The sequence below is a fragment of the Rhamphochromis longiceps genome, linkage group LG23, assembly GCF_057381845.1.
Source record: "Rhamphochromis longiceps isolate RC_006_pf linkage group LG23, R_longiceps_female_GT1.1, whole genome shotgun sequence".
Classification (NCBI taxonomy): domain Eukaryota; kingdom Metazoa; phylum Chordata; class Actinopteri; order Cichliformes; family Cichlidae; genus Rhamphochromis; species Rhamphochromis longiceps.
In genome coordinates this window covers 40354758-40374349 of record NC_140578.1, presented here as the reverse complement: position 1 = coordinate 40374349, position 19592 = coordinate 40354758, and the positions used below count along the sequence as shown (strand labels likewise).

The following is a 19592-nucleotide window of genomic DNA, read 5'->3' as shown; positions in this document are numbered from 1 at the left end:
TGGTTCTAGAAATGTATTCAAAGTTATTTAAGAGTTTGTGTTGTGTCTACTATCAAAGTATGTTTGAACCTCCCCCCCTCTCTAAAAAAAATCCCTCCACCTCCTGGAACAATCATTTGTTTTTGTTTTTTTAGAGCATAAAATGTTCTTTGGTCATTTTACACCAACATTTTTTTCTTTTTCTTTTTTTGTATTTTGACGACTAGCGGTGTGTTTTAACTCATTATACTAAATTTTATTTGACATTCTTCAAAATTCGGATGTAATTTCATGGTGCTTGATTAACATCGACAATCCACAATCATGCTTTTTTTTGAGTTTCATTCACTTTGAATGTCCTCACACACGTTCTGATCTGTGTGTAATATTTGTGGAAGGTGGTTTAAAAAAAAAAATTTCTATTTTGTTGTAATTTATCTTATGTTACTCTTGGTCAAAATTTTAGTCAGAAAAAGAAAACACAATGTTGTAAACTATTCTATTTTGAAATGAATGTAATTTATTGAGCTGTGCTACGTTCTGCACGGTTGGTCATTTCAAGGTCTAACCCGTAGGGGGCCGGCGAATGAGAAGTTGCGCACGTCTTGAGTGGGAGGGGTTTAAACGTCGACCCGCCCTCAGCCCTCCCCTCGATGGAAAGCTACTGGACCTTTCTTGCCTTCTCATCCATAGAAACGATCACGGTGTTGCAGTAATGAGCATAGTTATAGAGTTGCTTGTGTTGTTGGGAAAAAAAATGTTTATTGTATAGATGACATTTTACCAAAAAAAGCAAAGAAAATTTCAAAAAAGATGTACTTTTCACTCTAGTATAATAGTATTTCATAACATAACTTGTTGCAGTGGCAACCAGATGTTGCAATTACTAAAGTTGGGTATTTTTGTAAATGACATTGTTAAGTTGGTTTTTGTTTCTGTTTTTTTTTTTTTCTTTGCTAGAACACTGTACAAGGTAGATTGTAAAGAAGATATGAACATTTCTTATTCTTCTCTGAGATTATGACAGTGACCTAATATTTTCATTAGTAAGTAACAGCCTCTATAGTGCTGTGACTGTAACACTTAGAGATATAAAATTCATCGATGTTACATAGATTACATATAAATATATATAAAAAATATATATATATAAATATAAGAACTAAATAATCTATAAATTAATAAGATGTTCAACTTTCCCCCTGACAAAGGACCTCTAGGTTCCACACAGATACATTTTATTCGAGGCTTATGTATCACTAGTCTTTAGGATTGCACTTTCATATTGTTTATTGATCTGTTCTGTTTTTCACTTCCTTCAAGGGTAAATCTGTTCATCAGTAAATGGCAGATATTACCAGTAAATGACTTCAATTCAACACGTTGCATGAGAGAAAACAATCTTTTCTTTTCTTACTAAATTATAACGTACTGAATGTTTCTAGTGAATAAAAAAAAATGTCTGTACACAAAATGTCCTTATTTGGTGCCCCCTGTGTATGGACTTTCTCTTGAAAATTTTTTTTTTTTTATTGTGTTGGCAATGATTGACTGATGGTAACAGCACTTTCTGAGCAGTTGGCCGACTGAGCAGACTCAACTTATCCAAACACTTTGCCTTATCTTGAGTCCATCGTACTTAAGGTTTTATGTTTTAAAGAGCTCTTATGAAATTTATTAAACAGACCTAAGTGGGTCTCTCTCTTTCTCTTCTCAAATCCCTTCAGAGTTTCATTTGAACTATGAATCTTTATATCGGAAATCATTTTTTTAAGGTTCTAACGTATGCGTCACAAGGCCAAAAGTGAGAGGAGACTGCAGCAGAGCAAACAGTCACCGATCTTTACTTCCTGTCTCCCAAATCTGTGAGTGAAATCGTTTGGGTCCCATTGCCTTACAATGGAACATGCAATTCACAGCTTTAGCCAGCAGAGGACACTATACCAGAGACTGAAGGTTAAGAAGTGTGGCTGCCTGTGTCATCATTGTTGCAGTGTACCTCACCAACAAAGTCAAGACATGAAAACCAATTGACAAGAAGACCCACGTCAGATTTCTAGTTTCAGTGTAAACATTTTTAAATGTTTTGGGTTTTTTTGCATATATTTTGTGCTACTTTATGTTTCTATAGTCAAATGTTTCTTTGGTTCCAGCAAGATAGTGTAAAATCTATTGAAAGAAAGAAATAAAGAAAATTAAAGTAATGATTTTTGCTTTGGATCTCGTTTGTGTCACACTCTCTCTTCAGTAACCCACAGAGATGTTTGCTCTAAGTAGTAACAGTACTGTAGCTCTGTCTACTGCAGTGCCGAACATCCTGCTTTACCCAGAGTTTTTATTAGAGGCCCTCTCGAGGGCCCCTGGTGGTCCCTAAAGCCCACTGCCTTAAAAGCAAATAAACATCAGCTCTCATGAAAAGAGATTATAAAGCTGCGTGCATTAAAACATCTGAGAGTTGCAGCATGAAGTTTTTGCCGGAGTTGATAAAACATAATGAGAGGACCCAAGAGCAGGACAAGTAAGCGCTTTTTCCATTATTTATTTTCTGCCATTTCCCATTACTGCAGTGGAGTAGTGCTTTTCTGAAGGGGGAAAGCAGCTATGAGGGGTTATTAGTACCACAATGGTAATGTGTAGTTAACTGCCGTTTGATGACAGCAGTGGACGGGCCTCTCAGCAGCTGCTTATCATGTGTCACTAATTAGATAATAGCCTTCTTAAATTCATTACGATGAGCTGCAGTCCTCGTTGAACAAATGACACGAACACAGCCTCCCTTCTCTAGTGCTCTTGATATTTACACTACAACTAGAACAAAGTAATCACAGAGGGTATAGCTAACACAAACTATAATAAATAAAAAACACAGGTTATTGCAGAAACATGGTGACAAAGATTAACTGTAAAGAAAGTAAAAAGAATCATCATAAAAATGCCCCCAAAATTTGTTTGAATTTCAGCCTCTGTCCAGATTATTTGTTCCTGTCTTGCACCACGTCTTTACACAGTTATTACACCCATTGATATCTGATGCTTGGTTGACAGTCCAGCAGCAGGTTGTTTTTTTCTTTTAGCAAATCCAAAACACAAGCTAATATACAGACATGGGCTACTATGGCTCCAGAGACTGGCAGGCCAAAGTGCTTTCCTGCAATACAAGACAAAAAAAGAGCCTCCATGCCCTGCACCACTCATATTTCCCTGGGCACACTTAACCATGAGTGGTTAAACCATTAATTCTGAGTGTATTATATCTGATACATGAGTTTTTGAGATTTCTTAGTTTTCCAATAAAAACCTAAATTAATAACGATACATTTTAAGCAATAAATGTAAATAAAAAATGCCAGATGTACCAAGTATGAGACAAATTAAAACTTATATAAATGCAAATTAATATTTTTAATTACTTTTTTGTTAAAAGGTTCAGCAGAATCTACATTTCTTTAGAAAATTGATTTTTCTGGCATGGTTCAGAAACCTTTAAAGGATTAAATGTGTAGGAAAATTGTTTAAGTGCTCAATCACAGTGCATTATGCAGAACCTTCACATTTGTGCTTAGCACTGTCCCCTTCTGGTTGATCTGGTCTTCTAAGATGCCGTTTAAATGGAAACCCTTTAAAAGACTTACTATGTGTTTATACAGTGGTTCTGCTGGAGGTTTATTCCTATTAAGAGGGAGTTTTTCTTTCCCACTGTTGCCAAGTGTCTGCTGACAGGGGGTCATCTGATTGTTGGGTTTTCTCTCTGTTATTCCCTTTACCTTATGATATAAAGCATCATGAGGCGAATGTTGTTGTGATTTGGTGCCATAGAAATAAAAATAAACTGAAATTGCAGAGTGGAAATTTGACATGTTCACCTTTTTAACAAATTATTTAGTTCACCTGAGGCTTCAGTTAACATCCCTCAGAAGAGCTCAGAGTCAAGCATCATATGTTGACACTGTCTTGAGAAATTATGTGCTGCAAACCAAGTCCAAGCCTCTGGCTTTGTCTTGTGCCTCTCATTGGCTGCTGACAGCATTCCTTACAGATTAGCTTATATTTCCGTTTAAAACGAGGTCAAAAACAATTATGTCACAGCAGCCTCTCTTATTTCTTTTCCATCACATCTGTGCTCTGCTCCCTGTTGCCATGTGGCACTAATCTCCCTCCATATCTTCCAGGAAATAGTAGCATCCAGTGGATGAAGCACACCAGAGGCGTGGATTCCCAGCACTGTTGTCTTCTATAAGCCAAAGAGTGCTCTTCGCCTTTAACTCCACTGTACCCCACTGTGCAGGGGAAATGTAGTGTTAGCCTTTTATTTTGTCGGCACATAAAAAGATGCGCCGTCTAGTTGTTTCTAATAATAGCCGATCTTATTTTAACTGCACCGACGCCTTATTGCATTATGGATGCCTCCGGAATGGTGTCCCTTCAAGATAGCGTGGGAATATTTCAGTAGAAGGCAGTGTGGCTGTGCATCTCAGGGCTAAATGCTCCAGCATCATTCGGCCGCCTATAACTGCAAGAGCATCTCGTTTACCGGAGGCTGTGTCATGCCTGTAGCGTGAGTCTGGGCTGCTGTGCACGGGCATGCGTTTCTTTGATCCGCTGCTGATCACTTTATTCTCTGCATGCCGGATTTAACTCCGCGGGAGCGCTATGCGGGAGTATAAGGTGGTGGTGCTCGGCAGCGGCGGGGTGGGGAAGTCCGCGCTGACGGTCCAGTTTGTCACCGGGACATTTATAGAAAAGTACGACCCGACCATTGAAGATTTCTACAGGAAGGAGATCGAGGTGGATTCCTCTCCGTCGGTGCTGGAGATCCTCGACACGGCCGGCACCGAGCAGTTCGCCTCAATGAGAGACCTTTACATCAGAAACGGCCAGGGCTTCATCCTGGTCTACAGCCTGGTCAACCAGCAAAGTTTTCAGGACATCAAACCCATGAGAGATCAGATCATCAGGGTGAAAAGGTGAGAGGCTTTCCAGTTTGCTGTAATTCATTGTAATTCTAAATAAATGCTCTGATGCCACAGACAAAAGGCAGCAAAAAAACCCGTCTTAGGGGCCTTAAATAGCCATATTGGGGCAATAAGGACCCCGGAAGTTGTCTGTGTCGGTGAAGGAATGTTAAGGATATGATAATAAATATTTACACCTTGATTCAAATAAATAAAACAGTCACATTTAACAGTAAACATGCTTGGAGTACCCCATGGAGCCCCTCCAGGGCCTCTATAAATGTAATGAACACCCCCCCCACACACACACACGTACAAATCAGTGTTTTGTTTTGTTGTTGTTTTTTTTCATTTTAAACTGAGGCTGAGAAACATCACAAAACTGCCATCCTCTCCATGTCTTCTCTCCTCTTCCTCTTCCTCTCTCACCCCCACGCTCTCCTCCAGTCCTTCGTGAGAAGCTGCATCCCGCTCATATGTTCTTCATAAGAGCCCAGCTGCGGCTCACCTGTCACACATCAACCCGCTGAACTCTCCCAGGGTTTGATATTCTCTGCGTCTCTCACACATGACTAACTCTGCACGGCTTTGATCAGCTCAGTCCATTACTCAACACATCCCCTGAGCTCATCTCACAGCCTGGGAGTGAGAGAGAGTGGGAGAAAGGCTGTGGTCTATCCTTTTCGGTAGTGACACATTGGAATTTCTTTTTTTTTTTGGCTCAGAGTCTTGTGTAAATGTGTGAGCCTGTGACTCCAGGGTGCAACTGGAGTGAAACGTATTTTTCTTTGTTTTATTCCCAACAAAAGCGCATCATTATGACTTCTTCAATAGAAAAACGTTTTATAGCTGTTGTTGTTTTGATGCCAGCAGCTGACAGACGAGCGATTGATGCTACTTTTCATGGATGTTCAGTGAAGATGGGGGAGTGTTAGGTGTGGTTATGTTAGGGCAACAAAAATCCCCACTAACAGTGCCCCACTTTAAATCAGCGAAGAAGACATGCAGACGGAAACCAAAGTGAGATAGGAGCTCTGACTCATGCAGTGGTCTTACATGAGCATCATCATTGGGGGGAAGGGGGGGGGGGGTGTATGCACTTCATTATCATCATAAAGAGAAAAGAAAAAAATCCTTTCATTACACTTAATATCGCCCCCTTCTCTGCTTGTTGAACATGAGTGTTGTGACTTTTATAATTTCACCAGTAGAGTATTGCTGCGGCGCTTTCCATCTGCCTCCCAGGAGTGAACTCGGTGCTTCTCTTGTGGTGTGGACGTCACAGGCCGAGTGGAAGCTCGAGAGCGTCACAGCTGACGATGCACAGTGATGGCGAATGCGTGGGGGTGGGGCGGGGGGACTCCTTTATATTAATTTAATAGTAATGATGGATAAAAAAGTGCCCCAGCACCCAAAGCGGCTGCCCACACTGCAGCAGCCATCGCCGTCCTCAAGTGTATACCTATAAATATTTCATGCTTGTATTTCACACTGCTCTGGCTTTGAAGTGGGCCTTGTTACTGTATGTGCAAAGCCGCAGATAAGTAAAACACCCTTAAGTAGACTTGAAAACATAATATTGTTGTTGAGTTTTGTGCAGAGACATTATTACACAAAAATTAAGTGTTTGCATGTTCTCCCTGTGCCTCGCTGTACCTGGCTTCCTCTCACACTCTTAATGACATGCATGATTGTAAATAGCTGCTTAAAATTGGTCTTAGGTGTGAATGCTGTGTGAACTTGAATGGTCAGTGAGGCTAGAAACGGTGGTCAGTCACAGTCTGTGACAAAAGTAGAAGTACTAGCAAGATCTACTCGGTTGTTTACTTGATCTCGTTAAGGTGTCCGTCACAATCGGCTCCTGCTCTCCATTAGCTGTCTTTAGAAAAACAGCCTCCCTCCTCCCAAACTTGTTGCTGAGCCAGCAGCAGTAACAATGAGCCTCACACAGAGATATAGTATGTGCCCACTCACCAGAACTTAATGGGATTGTGTTGGGTTGAAAGCCAAGAAGACATCGGGCCTCCATTAGGCAGTCATATAAACCAGAATGCTTATGCAAGGCTTTCCATGTGCCAAGCATGGACAAGAAGTGAGATATGCTGTTTGGTTAAGGAGGCGTGAATCCATAGTCTCATAGTCCACTCGTTGTATGACAGATCAACTACCCAACCTAAAGAAAACCCGAATGTAATGTCATAGTTAACAGTTTACTAAAATTAATGGACAACACAGGGTAACCATTAAAAAATATCTCACTAAACTAAAAAGTGGCTAATAGCTAAAATTGTGAGCTAATATTATGACCTCTGTTGCAGAATTTCTTGCCAAAATTCTGCTTAAGCAGCTAAAACTGTTAGCCTAATATTCTGAAATAGTTAGCTAAAAGTATAATCAAAAAAACTTGTAAATTCTGTTAAGTGAAACGTGATTAGCTAAAAGTGTGGCTAGCTAGAGGTTGAAATACTAACATTTAGAATATAGTACTACGCAAAAGTCTTAAGCCAACCCTCATTTCTCTATATTTTGGTAGAAAATGGGAAATAGGTGCAGCGATTTATTGAAACGTGCTAATATACATGGAAGTATAGTATATTAGGCAAAAACCGAGTCTTTACAGTTCTTCAGGAATAGTTCTCCAGGCTTCTTGAAGGACATTCAAAGCTCTTTCTTTGGAAGTTGGCTGCATTTTGCTCTATTCTTTTCTGTGTCCAGACAATATCTCTAACACCACTGGCTGAGTGCAGAGCAAACCATGACAAAGCCCCCTGTGTTTTACAAATAGCTGTACACGCTCAATTTTGTATCTCTCTCTTGATATTCACTGTATATGTTGACACTGATTTGAATGCAAACTTTTCGAGTTTTCAAACTGCCACTGATTTTCATTCCAGTTCTTGTGTAATTTGGATTAGGTTAATTGGTAACTCTAAATTGTCCATAGGTGTGAATGTGAGTGCGAATGGTTGTCTGTCTCTATGTGTTCGACCTGGGACAGACTGGTGACCCATCCAGGGTGTACCCTGCCTCTCGCCCTAAGACAGCTGGGATAGGCTCCAGCCCCCCACGACCCTGACAAGAATAAGCGGAAAAGGATAAATCAGCATTTTCTCCACGTTTCCCCTCCGTAAGAATGGCTTCTAAACATACATCCTCCCACCGAAACCATTTCTGATCAGGCGTCAGTGGAGATTTTTTTTTAGGCTGCTACTTCTTTTGTTCTCCACTTGTCCAGTTTCTTCACAATTTTTAAGGGCCCACTGAACACCATACTGAAATATGCCAACCATTTTCAGTTAATAGCTCTTTGGGAATCACCTTATTGGTATAAAAATGTTATTTTCTGTCTTTCCACCTGTGTTATCTTTAGCATTTTTTGTAGATTCCACTAAAGAAATGAAGAAAAATTATGTGCCTTTTTAATGCATGAATGATTCATAGGTCAATGTGAAGTGGCTTAACAAAAGCAGTCAGGTACACGAATGGACTGAAAACTAGTGAAAAAGCTACCATAGCTCAAAGAAAATATAGAAAGACTGGAGAAATATTGCTTCTTTTAAAATATTATAAGAACGTCTGGCTGCTGGAAACAACCTATGGTAAAATGTCAAAAGTATTCAAATAAGAGGGATGGCTTAACAGTCGAAACTGTTAGCTTAACACATCAAAATAGCTAGCTGAAATCATGAGCTAGAAGTTCAAATTATATCTTAAAGTGTGAATTACACTTTTAAAGCTTTGCTAAAAGTATACAGTCTAAATAGTTTGTTTGCTAAACACAATGCAGAAAGTGGTCACTAAACATGATGAATTGCTAAGTGTAAGGTTAGCTAAAAAAGGGGGAACAGAAATGCTAATAGTTAGGGGTAAACAGCTAATTTAGTTTTTGAACCACACTATAAATGATAAAATCTGTTTAAATGTGTTCAGATGAGCACATTTGAAGTTGACATGTGGTCACCATCTGACACGACTTTGGCGCCACATATACATCAACATTACAGTGTTGACTTAAAGAAGAGGTGAAGAGAAGCAGGAAATACATTAAATACAAAGACACTTGATGTATAGCAGCTTTTCTTCACATATGTGAACAATTTTCTGTGCGTATTTAGGTTAACAAACACCACGGCAGATAAGCTTTACCCCCCTGAACGCTCCAGCACGGTCTTAGTCTAACCACATAAACCCCTGTTTAAGTCGCTATCTGTGATAACAACATCTGGGCGTAGCCCTCCTCGCAATCTAATGATCTCCTCGCTTGCATGTTAAGGTTTATAGTTTAATCGGCACAGGAGGAGGAAGCACGTTCAAAGTGTTGGAGCTGCGTTTTCACGCTGCACTGATGCTGTGTCTAATAGCAGGAGGTGAGCAGCACGCACCACTGAGTGGGAATAGGGTGGAGAGACCAAAACTACGTTTCCCAGGGGGCACTTTGGTGTAGGTACAAAGCCACTTTTTTTCCTTAGGCTTTTAGCATCGCCCATAAGTGAGGAGAGAAATGTTTAAGTAGCCAGCTCTCTGAGGATAGCCACCAGTAAAGTGCTTGGTCTTATAGACTTAACATATTTGCTGCACTATGCTTGCTTAAGTGTTTCCATCATGTGCCACCATTTATCTCATTCAGGGGATCTGAAAACACATGGTTCTACCTTGATCCAGTCAAGGTAGAACCATGGAATGGGAATGACCAGCCACTTTAAAGGCTGGTTATTCCCAGCCTTTAAAGTGAAGCCGAGTTTGCCCAGAGGTGAGTGTAGTACAATAAAAAAAAGCAAACATCATCAGGAAAGTCTAAAGTGAACACCATTTGTGCAGCAAATTACAATTCCTTGCTTGTGAATCATCTCGCATTCATTCCGGTTTATCTTTTAATCCCTCAGGGTTACAAAAGATTCTTTGCCTTGATGTGTATCTGGACCTTCCTATATTTAGATGAATATCACTTGAGCCACAGCTATGAACCCGGTAAACAGTGATGTCATTCTACTTCCTAAGGGAATGTTTACAGAGTGAAAAAAACAAAGTCTGCAAGGCATATGCATTTCAGTGTCACTGAAGGAAAACATCATGTGATGACGCGATCTCTTGGGATAGCACCCAGTGATACGGGGCTTCCCGTGGAGCCAGCTGGTATCCAGGCCGAAGCTCCCTGTCGTGTGTGCCAATCTTTGTTCATTAAGCTTGTGATTGGTCAATATTATTCAGGCTGTAAATATAAACCAGAAACCTGCTACCAAAAACTTCTAGTTCCTCACCTACAGCTCCTGCAAGTCTCTGTTTATAGATACTAACTGCAGCATAGTCCAACTTGCATTGGCACTCAACTGGATAATAGAATTGGATGGATGGATGGATGGATTATATCAGTTTGCATTCTTATGTTGCAGTTATTGAAGTGTTTTAAATCATTCTAATGTTGCACATATTGATGCCAGCTTCCCAAGTGGGAAAAACAGTCAGAGCTTTGTAGCATTGATGGGTTTAATGCAGCCATTCAAGATGTATTAAATTGACTTGTACAAATAGCATGAGCACAGCTAATGTTAAAGGCACCCTGTAGTGTTATTAGACCACTAGGAGTGCTATTGAACAGGGCTGTGAATAAGAGGAGGCCTGTTTTGTTTGCTTTTTGTGCCTTTTGTAATACACATATCAGGTGACAGGTCATGCTAACTCCTATAGCGTGCTATAATTGATTCCTTACTATGCAGAGAAAGCTGGGATTACATTCACAATTACAAAAATACATTCAAGCAAGTGCAAGCAAGTTTGTGGAAGGTGCCATGTTGCCCTGTCATGTTAAATGGACATTGCCATTCTGCCTCATATCCTGAACTGAAGTCAGAGCTTTAACACATGAAAACATGCTTAAATATGCTTATTTAATTATTTATATATTGTTGCAATTACTTTAGCCATGCGACAGCTGACCACGAGCTGGCTAAGCAACAGCAGCTGGTTCTAAGCTAACATCATGCCAGGTAATGTTAGGCTCAAGTCTCTTAAAAATCAGACATTCTCTCTGATAAGCATTATAGTCGTACACACCATATACATTGTATGAAAGTTTATTTGTTATTTATTTATTATCCAACAGTGTTCGATCCAATTCAAAGAAGTTTCACTAAGTAGGTAGGTCACAGGTAACAGTGACAAAACAGCAGCTAACAGGGGCTAACAGCAGCTAAAAGAGCTTTACTGCAGCAATAATGCTTACTGGCAGAAAAGTCCCTCAACAACTCAACCTCGATATAGCTGTCATGGGACAGAAGTGAGCTTTACCAATTCATCAACTCCTTTCTGAATAATTGCACAAAGTTTCACAGCCTCCTCTAGAGTAAATAGACACGGACACCCAGCATATTGCTAAGGTAAATAGCATAAAGACAGCCTCAGGTGTGCACTTGGGAGGGGTAAGAAACCAAAACTGAGCTGAAGTCTTAAAACTACCATGACCTGGATGACCGAGAACCTGCAAAGAGTCTTTATTGCATTATATATAAAACTGCCAATTAAATGAACTTCTTACTAATCACAGGTCCACTCAGAAACATTTCAGCCCACTGCTCCATGTTTGTGGAGGAACATCGAGGTCTTTGGGGACTTATTTTTGGATCAGCCTCATGTGACCAAAAGAGGAAGTGCAGATCAGTCTTTTCCATTTGGCTTCTTTTTAGCTGCTTGACTGAGATACTGCTTTCAGGCTCAACACTCACAATGAAGGAAGAAACTGGAATATTTTTAATAATAGGTTTATTAACAGCCTTTCCTGCAGTAGCTTATCTCTCTCTTTGGGAGTCTTGTTGTCATTTAGGTGCCCAGAACAGCAGGTATAATAGCACAAAGCAGCACTGGCCACGTGAACTCACATCCTTTTTTAATGTCTTTCTATCTGAACAGAGAAGAAGATTGTCAGGGGAGCTTTGTTGCACCATTAAAGGCGGAAATGAAGCTTGGGGTTTCATCTTTAAAATAACACCTTCTCCATCTGCTGTGCAGACCCCTCTCTTTGCCTGTGTATCACAGGAATGTTTGCGGTTTTTCCTCCATGATACCGAGGCATTACAGAATCATTAGATACCAAAGCTTTGTTCTCCAGCAGTAACACACCCTTTGGGAGTTCACATAGTGTGGGCACTATAGGCTGTGTGATTTCTCTATCCAGTTCTACATGTAGATACGTGGCTGGCTGTCACACAGCGCTGCTGCTGCTACAACTGGTAATTAACAGCAGATCCAGAGAGCAAAGAGATGGCTGCAGGGTTGGAGGGCTTCGTGTAGGCGATGTCTGACTGTTCTTTTGTAATTTGTATGAGTGTTTTTTGCTGTGGGCCCTGTAAAAAAACAAAACAAACGAAAACAAAAGGTAAGTGAGGTCACTGAAGCTATTTAGCACAGCAGGTAGCCTTAACAAGTCTGTTGTACCCCGAGGCTAAATGGAAAATGTGGAGGCCATCTTTTTTATGTGAGGAATAAACGCTGATTCTCTGTGTGGGTGGGTGGGTGCGTTTTGTGTTTGCCTCTTTGCCAGCAGCTGAAATAACAGCCTGCAGAGGTGAATGGCATTAAGTCGTTTGTGTCTAACTTTTATTTCAGGCTTATACGTGCATCATAGGGATGCTGCAATATTTTAGACATCAATACAGACTTTAAAAAAAAATAAATCGGTATAGTTTTTTAAGCTATCTTAAGCCACTTTATATTTCTAGCATTGTTTCTCACGCTCTGTTTATAAATCTAAAATCTGCACATTTATACAACTGTATAGTTCAGCCAACCAATCCCAACACGTTCCAACTGTGCAGATAATCCCCATACTAGGTAGTGTCCAAGTGCTGTAAAAGGAACGAGTCAGAAGCGTTTGTTAGTTTCTCCTGATTTATATTTATACAGCCGGGAAAATAACACTTCAGGAAGAACATAACACTGGTAAACATACCGTTAAGGCTCCAATAGTCATGAGGACATTCTGTATCATGATAACTGGAATAACTGTCACAGATCCATGCATCCGTGTTCTTCTGCTTATCCAATACAGGGTCGTGGTGGTGGTGGGGGGCTGGACCCTATCAATGCCATCGGGGTACTACCTGGACAGGTCTGTCTCTGGGCTATCACATGGAGGCCAGTTAACCACACTGTGCATGTCTTTGGACTGTTGGAGGAAGCCACAGTACATGGAGAGGACCCTCGCAGAACATGCAAAAAGTCCCGGACTGGATTCAAACACTTCATGCTCCAAGACGACAGTGCTTAGAGCATGAAGGGTGCCATTCCTCAAAGAGGGTCATAAAAACTGATAGTACGCAGATCATCAGAGATATAGACGGACTTTCACTTTTTAGCTCAAAGTGCTGCTGTGTGTAAACACAAGGCATTATACAAAACAATCCTCACTGATGCTCTCGACATATTAAACCTTAAACTAGTGCAAAGTTATGCATCCAAGTAAACATAATAAGATACATTTCAATTAAAATAACTAAAAATATGTACAGAATAAAAAAAAAAAAAAAAGAATTTCCTCTTTTGAAATAAAAAAGAACAGTTGCCTTTAACTGGGAAACTGGTCTTTTATACTTATATGGGGGTTTTGGGTCATTACAGTGAACTGAAAAAGGCTAAAGGACGGGTTTTTATAGCTGCTTTCAAAAGATTTCAAAATAAAATTTCAAAATAAAAGCACAAAATATGTATTTTAAAAACAGTATTTAACCTTTTTCCTCCCGTAAAAATGACATTTGACGACCTCAGCCGTACCCGTAATGTCGTTTTTTGTGACCTCACTATATATCAGTATATAACCTCAGTAAGCCGATCACTGGGGATGGGTATTGTTTAGGTTTTATCCGATACCGGTGCCAAACCGGTACTTTTGAAACGGTGCCGGTGCTTAAACGGTGCTCAAACCGGTGCGTAAAGAATGGAGAACACAAAATTGGTCCAAAAACCTCTCATGTTCAGCTGTTTTTTTGTAAAAAAAAATAACAATGTTAGCAGCTATGTGGCATATATGGTATCACTCTTGGCTGGAAGCAGTGCTTAAACAATGGAAAAAACACAAACTTTGTCCTAAACCTCTCATGTTTAACTGTTTTCCGCTTTTTCTTTGGTCATTTTAGCCTTTTTGTCCAGGGTGAAGGGAGTACCTGCCATCAAACAAGAAGACAGCCGCATGTAACTATGATGGTGTTTGCTAGTTCACCTTACATGCATTAATGTAATAACGTGGTTAGCCTATTCAACGTAAATTACACACAAACAACATTAAGCTACTCACGCAGAGAAGAACGGCTGCTGCTGCTGCATCATCATCCTCATCATTTCTGCTACACTGACAGGGCTAGGGGCCAGGACTCTACTCTTCGGGTTTTTGGGGGATGTTGCTAACTCCGGGTCCGATAACAGGCACCACACCCTCAGTAGATGTGCTCGGTGTGAGGTCTCGCAGCAAGCTATCAAATACTGCGCATTTCTCGGCTTTTAAAAAAAACGCTATGCATCGCCAGGTGTTTCATCGGATTTGAGGTGTTACCTCCTTTGACAGTATCACAGTATCAGCTTAAAGCACTTGTTGCAGGCTGCTGAGTTTGCATATTTTGCTGTGAAGTGCAGCCAGACTTTTGACCGCTTCGCCTTGGGCATTTTTAATCTGTAGCTCTGCTCTAAAAGAACGTACGTACCAGGACCCGCCTACTATCCTCGAAACGTAAAATGATTGGCTAGAATCTAAAGTGTATCACAGCTCAGGAAAAAAAAGCACCGAAATAAAGCACCGAAATGTGCGCTGCTTTTCGGTCTGGTTACTACCGTTTATGTCAGAACCGGTACCCATCCCTACCGATCACCCTCACTAACGTCTGACACGCACCCAATCATTTTGTTCTGTAAGCAGCCAGAATGACAACATTCAGAAAAGAGAAATTAGGTTTATACCCTAGCAGTCGTCAAAGAGAGTTGTTCTACCTGTTATTAATCATCCAAATCCTAATCTAAAGGATTTAGTAGAACTTGTAGATTAAATTAAGTCAGGTCTTCCCCAAAGGTAGAAGGACCCATGACCGAGTTACACTGCATCACGTGGAAACAGAGATATTCATTGTTTTATGTCATATCAATCAACTAAAAAAGCAAATGAACACTTCAATAAAGCGAGCACAGTTAGCACATAGCTATAGTGAAGAGTCATGCTTGAGATAAAGACATTAAGCTTCTCACTCCAACACCTCCTGAGATATTAGTCAATAAGGAGTGATAGCGGCCTATAGATCCCTGTGGGACAACTTTTCTCCACGGTGCGCTGAGCTGCTCCCCCCTCATCTGATGAGGAGGGGCTTGTAGTTCGATGCTGCAATAAACAGTCGCCGTGCAAACTCCCCGCCCCACCCCGGAGAATCTGGCTCTCCCTGTGTCTTTGTAGATATATATAGAGTTTCTCCTGCAAGGCTGTCAGATTGTGTTTGTCTCCACGGTACTCTCCTTGTTCACACTTCACACCCTTTAGATTCCAGCTTTCCAAACACACGGGCCATGCGAGATGGTTGTCCTGCTGAGGTCAGCTGTTGTTTTGCATGTGTGTGCGTGCGTGCGTTTGTGTTGTACAGTGTGGCTGTTGTTAGGGAAAATGTCAGGCTGCAGGGAAGGAAGTCTTCGGCTGTGTGGAATGAGTTTCGTCTGTCTGACAGTTTGAAGCGTCTTCATAGGCAATTAAGACAAAAGAAATGCTCTTTGGAGAAGCTTCTGAGATCCAAAACGAGGTGCAGATACAGGTCGAGCTCAGAACCCTTTGCTGAATGACACTCGAGCAGGTCCATAAGTGTCCTCTGCCCTGCTGCCTGCATTCATTTCCTGCAGCTCTCTGGCCCCTGTAAGCTCGCTGAAACGTTTGCCAGCTCTTTTCCACGCCTCAGCTCTTCTCCCAGCTGAGCAGCGTGGCAGCGGGCCACCAATTTGTAGATAAGAGCCTATTTCTCAATAGTGCCAGCAGATCAATAAGGCAGGCTGGGAAAGCACTTAGGAATGACTGATGGCCAAGGCTATTAGGTAGTCTATGCTATTACCTGTTGTGAGAATATACACCCACTTTAATTGATATTGTGTAGTTATTTAATCGCGGGAAACATGAAGGGCATCTAACTGAAATGCAATATCTTTTGCTTGAATAAAGTGGGGTCCCGCTTCATGTAAGTATAATATAAGTGTCTGTTTGTGAAGTAGCAACTAGTGTGCTAACAGTTTGCCACCTTTGGAAAACTGCGATAAGTCACTGTATTTAAAAGATGGTCACATTGACATTGACATCAACTCTAGCAAGCTGCGTCCATACACTGTGGAAAATGGAGTAGAGACATGTTGTGCAATAACGGGATGATTGCATTCAGAAAAACAGCACAGAGGTCTGGTTCAGTGAAGCGGCAGTGCACCTAGGAATCGTCAAGTGGCCATTTGAGGAACTGCAACCAATAATTATTACGAGCCAATTAGTAAATGCTCTGTAGACCCTGCTATTACTGAGTTGGACTCCCTTTTTCCCAAAGATTCTCTGTGGTACAGAATAAACGAGGTACTAAAGGGCCCAAAGTGTGCCAAGACCACCAGAAGACCACCCAGTGTGGCCTTCTGCTGCTGTAACCCATGCTCTTCTGCATAGCTTGGTTGCAGTGACTGGTTATTTGAGTCACTGTTGCTGTCACTGTCCTATCAATTCAAAGCAATCTGGCCATTTTCTTCCGACCTCTGACATCAACAAAACATTTTCACCCAGAAAACTGCTGATATTTTCTCTTTTTTCAGACCATCCTGTAGTAAAATCCCAGCAGATCAGCAGTTTCTGGAATACTCAGACCAGATGGTCTGTCACCACCAGTCTCATTTAAATCACCTTTTTTTGCCATCCTGATGCTCGGGTAGTCTTGACGAAGTCTGCGTGCCTAAATGCGTCAAGTTTCTGCCATGCAATTGTCTGTGTAGACATTTGCATTAAAAAGCAGCTAATAGGTAAAATGGCCAGTGAGTGTAGTTGCTTTTTAGAGATCCAGCAACAGTTACACAGCAAAATGAGCGTTTGTTGGCAGTTCTGCTTCATGCTGATGAATATTAGTCCAGTTCATTCTCCTTTGAGCTCTCCTTCGGCCTCTTCACAGGCCATTTCACAAAATATGAAATATTGATCATAGACCCACTGTCTGTCTGTCCCCACTGAATGAAGGCAGTGCTGTTTTGAAGAAGTGTGTGTGTGTGATTTGAGCAAAGTGCACTTTTAAGGAGTTACTTACCAAATTACAGATGTCAGCCTCTTCTCAAAGCCAGAAGTAATGTACACGGCTCTTTATAAATTCATGCTAAGCCTTGGAGTTTTTACAGCAGTAACAAGCATCAAATATAGCCAAAGATGAATATGAAGTAGAAAATAGTTGTTTCCAGTGCCCCAGTGTTCATGTCTCTCCCATGTGAGAGCAGCACATTAGCTTTATTCAATTATTCAATAACTTATTCCATTACTCTCCCCAGCCTGGTTTCCTCGTATCGATGGCTCAGAGGGGAAGAGGACTGGGCTTGTCAGCCCCACGCGTTGGGGGAGAAAGCTTTTGATCCTTAAGACGTGCTCAGTGCACGATGGAAATGGTGCAAGTGCAAAGTGCAGAGCTAACGATTTTTAAACAAGAATTGGAATCCATTAAAATATGCAGCTTGCGCACCATGCAAACACATATGTAATGTATTCAGCAATAAATGGACCATCAGTTGGGTTTTTTCATGATGGCGGTTTTCTGATAGAACCTCCTGTTGGTACCGGATGCCCACTGAGCGGCAGGAGTCTCCTGGGAAGCTCAAGCTGAGTGTAGCTGGGTTTATTCCTCTCCTCTCTATTGTGCATTGTTTCAAACCCCTTATTGTTTCAGCATTGAGCAAATACAGTATGTAGGCCAACAATGCACACACACTCACACACACAAAAGCAGCCACATTTATGGCTCTTTCCCTCTCTTTCTTCGTCCCGTAGGAATTAAGAAGTTCCTGTAGTCGGTACCAAAAGACACCCAGCGGGGTGGCGAAGGCAGCGCAATTCCACTGATGTCACTTTCTCTCTTAATTTGCAGGTACCAGCAGGTACCGGTGGTTCTGGTGGGCAACAAGGTGGACCTGGAGGATGAGAGGGAGGTGTCCCCCAGCGAGGGCCAGGCGCTGGCTGAGGATTGGGGCTGCCCCTTCATGGAGACGTCGGCCAAGAGCAAGACCATGGTGGATGAGCTTTTCGCGGAGATCGTCAGGCAGATGGACTTCTGCCCTCTGCCGGACCGGAGAGAGGCCTGCTGCCCCGCCTGTAGCATACAGTAGCTGAATGTCGGAGGGGAGGTGGAGCAGGAGTGATTGGTGGATGGATTGGAGAGGAGTAGAAATTAGAGTCCAAATGTATTCATGTTAGACAAACTTGAAGATTGGAGAGGGGGCAGGGTTAAAGGAAGCAAACCCCCACTTTTGGTGTCACTATTCTTAGCTGCTTCCTAGAGGATTCTGGGAAATGTAGGAAGTTGCAGAGAAAGCAGGTTAAGGGGAATTCAGTTTTGACATTCACTACTTCTCCAACACAGAGGGGATTTTTTTTCCCTCTTAAAATAAAACAAAAAACAAAAACACACGACCTTCCTGCTACTATCACGGTTTTTGCTGATTATTCCAGAGTGAATTCCCGGGGTTTTCCCAAAGGCAGCGCGGTGCCAAAAACCATCTTAAAAGCCATCAACAAAGAGGACCACAGTGCTAAATGCTTTTGGGAAAGCAGCCATAGGTCCATGGGAGGACGGCTCGGCGTGCTCAGCAGTTCTATCTGTCCTGTTTTTCTTCTGCTTGTTGTTCTATTTTGCACTTTTTTGGTTTTTTTGCCAGTGCAACGGCCATTCACCGAGTACCCGGAGAGATAAGTTAACACCACTGTGAAGGAGTCGTTACTGGAAGGTGCATTTGGAAGCAGGGCCCACCTTAACAATAAATGAATGACAGGATGAACGAATGTGTTTGAAACAAACAAACAAACAAACAAACAAAAAAGGCCGCACCTTTAGGGGGGGATTCATGTCCCATTCATGTCACAGATAATAACTGTGGATGACGTGAGCACGAAGTTGTACTGTCACACTCTCAAGTGAGTACAATCAATCGCACCCAAAGAGACGGTAATCAATCAGTCAGTCAGTCGATAAAATGTACCAACACTCTGCAGACACCTTACAGATGATACAAATGCCTTGTTACAATGTACGAAGTGAACATCAGTGTCAGTGTGTAGCTCATCTATCTTTAGTCACATCGGATATGTTAGTGGTTCAATGTCAGAAACACTTATTTTCAACAAAATAATAAATCTTTATGCACAACTGTGTCGTGTGTGTTTTTTGTTGGATCGTGGTTTTTTGTGTGTCATCAAAAAATGCCTTTGTTTTTTTTTTTCCCCTCCCCAGTCTTTGAAGTTACCGCTCTCCTTTCATGTTAACCTCCAGAGGTCATAAGATTTGCACTCATTGAGAAAACATAGCCGCCTTTCAGCTTTGCTCTTTAGCAGTAATCTGGCACTGCCTTGGCCTGCGTCGAGATGATTTATGATGTTTTGGTCCTGCGTCTGCGTTCCCCTGGCTGGTCGTCCTTGTGCTACTGCCCCTG

At 41.6% G+C, this 19592-nt stretch overlaps 1 protein-coding gene across 2 annotated transcripts; it reads left to right on the top strand.

Moving 5' to 3' along the window:
* The first annotated feature begins 4156 nt into the window (after positions 1 to 4156).
* LOC146642563 (ras-related protein Rap-2a-like) lies at positions 4157 to 19325 on the top strand. 2 transcript variants are annotated; one of them, XM_085397286.1, is made up of 3 exons: positions 4157 to 4943; positions 12973 to 13032; positions 18035 to 19325. In XM_085397286.1, the coding sequence occupies exons 1-3, from the start codon at positions 4630 to 4632 to the stop codon at positions 18270 to 18272; spliced, it is 612 nt and encodes a 203-aa protein (XP_085253412.1). In that variant the 5' UTR covers positions 4157 to 4629; the 3' UTR covers positions 18273 to 19325. The 2 variants fall into 2 exon arrangements, with proteins under 2 accessions (XP_085253412.1, XP_085253413.1); XM_085397287.1 differs by lacking the exon at positions 12973 to 13032 and having other exon boundaries at positions 4162 to 4943; positions 18035 to 19324.
* Positions 19326 to 19592: the final 267 nt, after the last annotated feature.

What these genes read in the sequence shown, in the direction of transcription:
- LOC146642563 (XM_085397286.1), top strand. Translation starts at nt 4,630, where the DNA reads ATGCGGGAGTATAAGGTGGTGGTGCTCGGCAGCGGCGGGGTGGGGAAG. An exon ending in CAGATCATCAGGGTGAAAAG is followed by an intron (nt 4,944 to 12,972) that starts GTGAGAGGCTTT and finishes TATCCAATACAG; the next exon opens with GGTCGTGGTGGTGGTGGGGG. An exon ending in TCGGGGTACTACCTGGACAG is followed by an intron (nt 13,033 to 18,034) that starts GTCTGTCTCTGG and finishes CTTAATTTGCAG; the next exon opens with GTACCAGCAGGTACCGGTGG.